A 2,346-nucleotide genomic window follows, 5' to 3' on the forward strand; every position below is an offset into this window, starting at 1 on the left:
GTGTGTTTATGCGTGTGTGTGTATGCGTGTGTGTGTATGCGTGTGTGTGTAGGCGTGGGTTAGCAGCTGCGAGTCACAATGGGCGCACGTCAGCGCTCACCACAGTCAAACGCTAGCGCAGCGCCGTCTGAACTCCACGCCAGACACTCGGCACGCGCACAACCGCACACACACACACACACACACACACACACACACACACACACACACACACACACACACACACACACACACACACACACACACACACACACACACATACACACACACACACACACACACACACACACACACAGATTACTACCATGCCACCACAGTCTAACAGAAACACAAAAAGATGCCTATACACCCTCAAAAGCTTTATCATTTAATCATCATTTAAAATTGCAATTACATCATAAAGTACATTTTAATGCTAATAAAAATGCAGTACTCTAAATACTGTACTTTCTACCCGACCCACTGCCATTAATCTCCTTACTCCTAATATACAAAACACGAAGCCTTTATGTGCACTCGGCAACAAGTAAAATTAAAAAATAAAGTACAAAATAAAACATATACACAAAGAACAACATATACACATACACACACAAAGAACACACACACAAATTCTAAATACAAATAAACACCAAATTGCAAATGTATTATAAGTGTAACAAATGTATACTATCAGCAAAAATATACAGTTCCCCCCATACATATAAAAACTAATATGAACAGGTGTTTTGTAAGCCGTTTATATTTGATGACTAAGTAATTGTGCCGTGTCATTTCCGGTCAGTTGGAGGAAGGCTCCACGCAGCCGCTCAACCTGTCAGCCCGGCCCAAGACATCGCCGGCGTCGCCGACGGCGCAAACGCTGTTCTCCGGTAACAAGAGCAGCCCCACCAGGGCCACCAAGGCCCGCATCCCCAGTCCGGTCTCCGTCATGGGCCACAATGCATCCCTGGGTAAGGTGCACCCCGGAAAAGCCAGTTTCAGAAATTTGATTGACATGCCTACCGGGAGTAGGCCCATGAAAAAAGTCTGAAGAATTGTTAGCCGGAAAGACACAGGAAGTTTGTCATTTTGGTTTGAAACAACCAGTTTTGCCAAATGTTGGTCATTTCCAGGGTTTCTTCAAAGAAAAACTCCTCCAAGGGATTTTGTATGATTGCTACCAAATTTGACCGCATCCAAAAGACAAACTGGCAACGCTAAAATGCAAATCATTTTGGTTTTGGTCGTTGTGTGTGGGCAGAGCATGGCGGCCAAGTTTGATGAGTCACCGTTGGTCACTACGACTGCCGAGAATTTGTGGAAAATTCAGCACTCAAAGCAAGTTGCACTCACAATTTGGTCGACGTTGTCTATCATGAGGAGAGCCACCAAAACAGTCTTGAGAATCCATACCTGTAATAACACAGGAAGTCAGTCTGAAGGATGTTTACTTGACCGATAGAGATGCTAATTTGCGAAACATTTTAGTTGTTGTTATTGAATGTAGGCAAAGAGCAATGAATCTATGCAGAGCATAGAAGCCAAGTTTGATTTTTTACTATAGCCCAAAAATAACATCCATGAAATTTGGCACCATGTTTATCAGGATCAGACCCACAAAAAAGTTTCAAGAAGGTATACCCCAAAACACACAGGAAGTCCGTGATCATTTGAAGTCGCTAATTTAGGGTAATTTTGGGGATATTCTCCAAAGGTCCTTCTTCAAACAAACTTTTCTGAGAAATTTTGTTCAATTGTGACCAAATTTTTACTAGACAGATGAGCAGCACAAAACTGTGACGTTTTACTTTACATTTTAGTTTTCATCAATGGGTGTGAGCAGAGCATGGCAGAACACATCACAACGAAGCCCCGTAGTCAGTACATCTCAATTTCTGTTTTGTTTTTTTATTTATTTATCTTTTGTTTGATTTGTATTCATGTTCATCGCTTTTTTTAAAGAGCTCTATAAATACAATTCAGCTGAATTTCAAAACAGGACACTCGAAGAATCAGCCGCCCAATTTTTTCGAGGAGAGATGTGCCCTCAAGAGATTCACAGTTGCCCCCATGCTGGCAGAAATGTGTCATCAATTACCGCGTCTCCACAGCTAACAATTGCCAACATCAATGAACCTTAGCTCTGTTTTACTCTGACGTAGGCATGCTAGAGTCAAAACAACAGCCCACTACCACCCCCACCAGCCAGGGTGGCACGTGCCCAGTCGACTGCAGACACCTCGGGGTGTGTTTTACTGGAGGCCGGAGCCCTGTATTTAGCCCTCCATGAAAAGGCTGCCAGCGGAAAGAGTGAAATCCACCGCACGTTAATTTGCTTTTTTTTTTTTTTTTTTTTTTTTTTTT

General features: G+C 42.7%; 1 protein-coding gene across 3 annotated transcripts in view; it reads left to right on the plus strand.

The window, feature by feature from the left end:
* Positions 1–2,346, plus strand: part of LOC109530837 (transcription factor SOX-6-like) — a 93,986-nt gene that overhangs the window by 76,827 nt on the left and 14,813 nt on the right. For all 3 annotated transcript variants that reach the window (XM_019894736.1, XM_019894738.1, XM_019894737.1), the window contains one exon: positions 785–953. In XM_019894736.1, the coding sequence (XP_019750295.1) occupies positions 785–953 (169 nt within the window). The remainder of the gene's footprint in view (positions 1–784; positions 954–2,346) is intronic.

Source organism: Hippocampus comes, unplaced genomic scaffold (genome assembly GCF_001891065.2).
Source record: "Hippocampus comes isolate QL1 unplaced genomic scaffold, H_comes_QL1_v1.1 scaffold319, whole genome shotgun sequence".
NCBI classification, from domain to species: domain Eukaryota; kingdom Metazoa; phylum Chordata; class Actinopteri; order Syngnathiformes; family Syngnathidae; genus Hippocampus; species Hippocampus comes.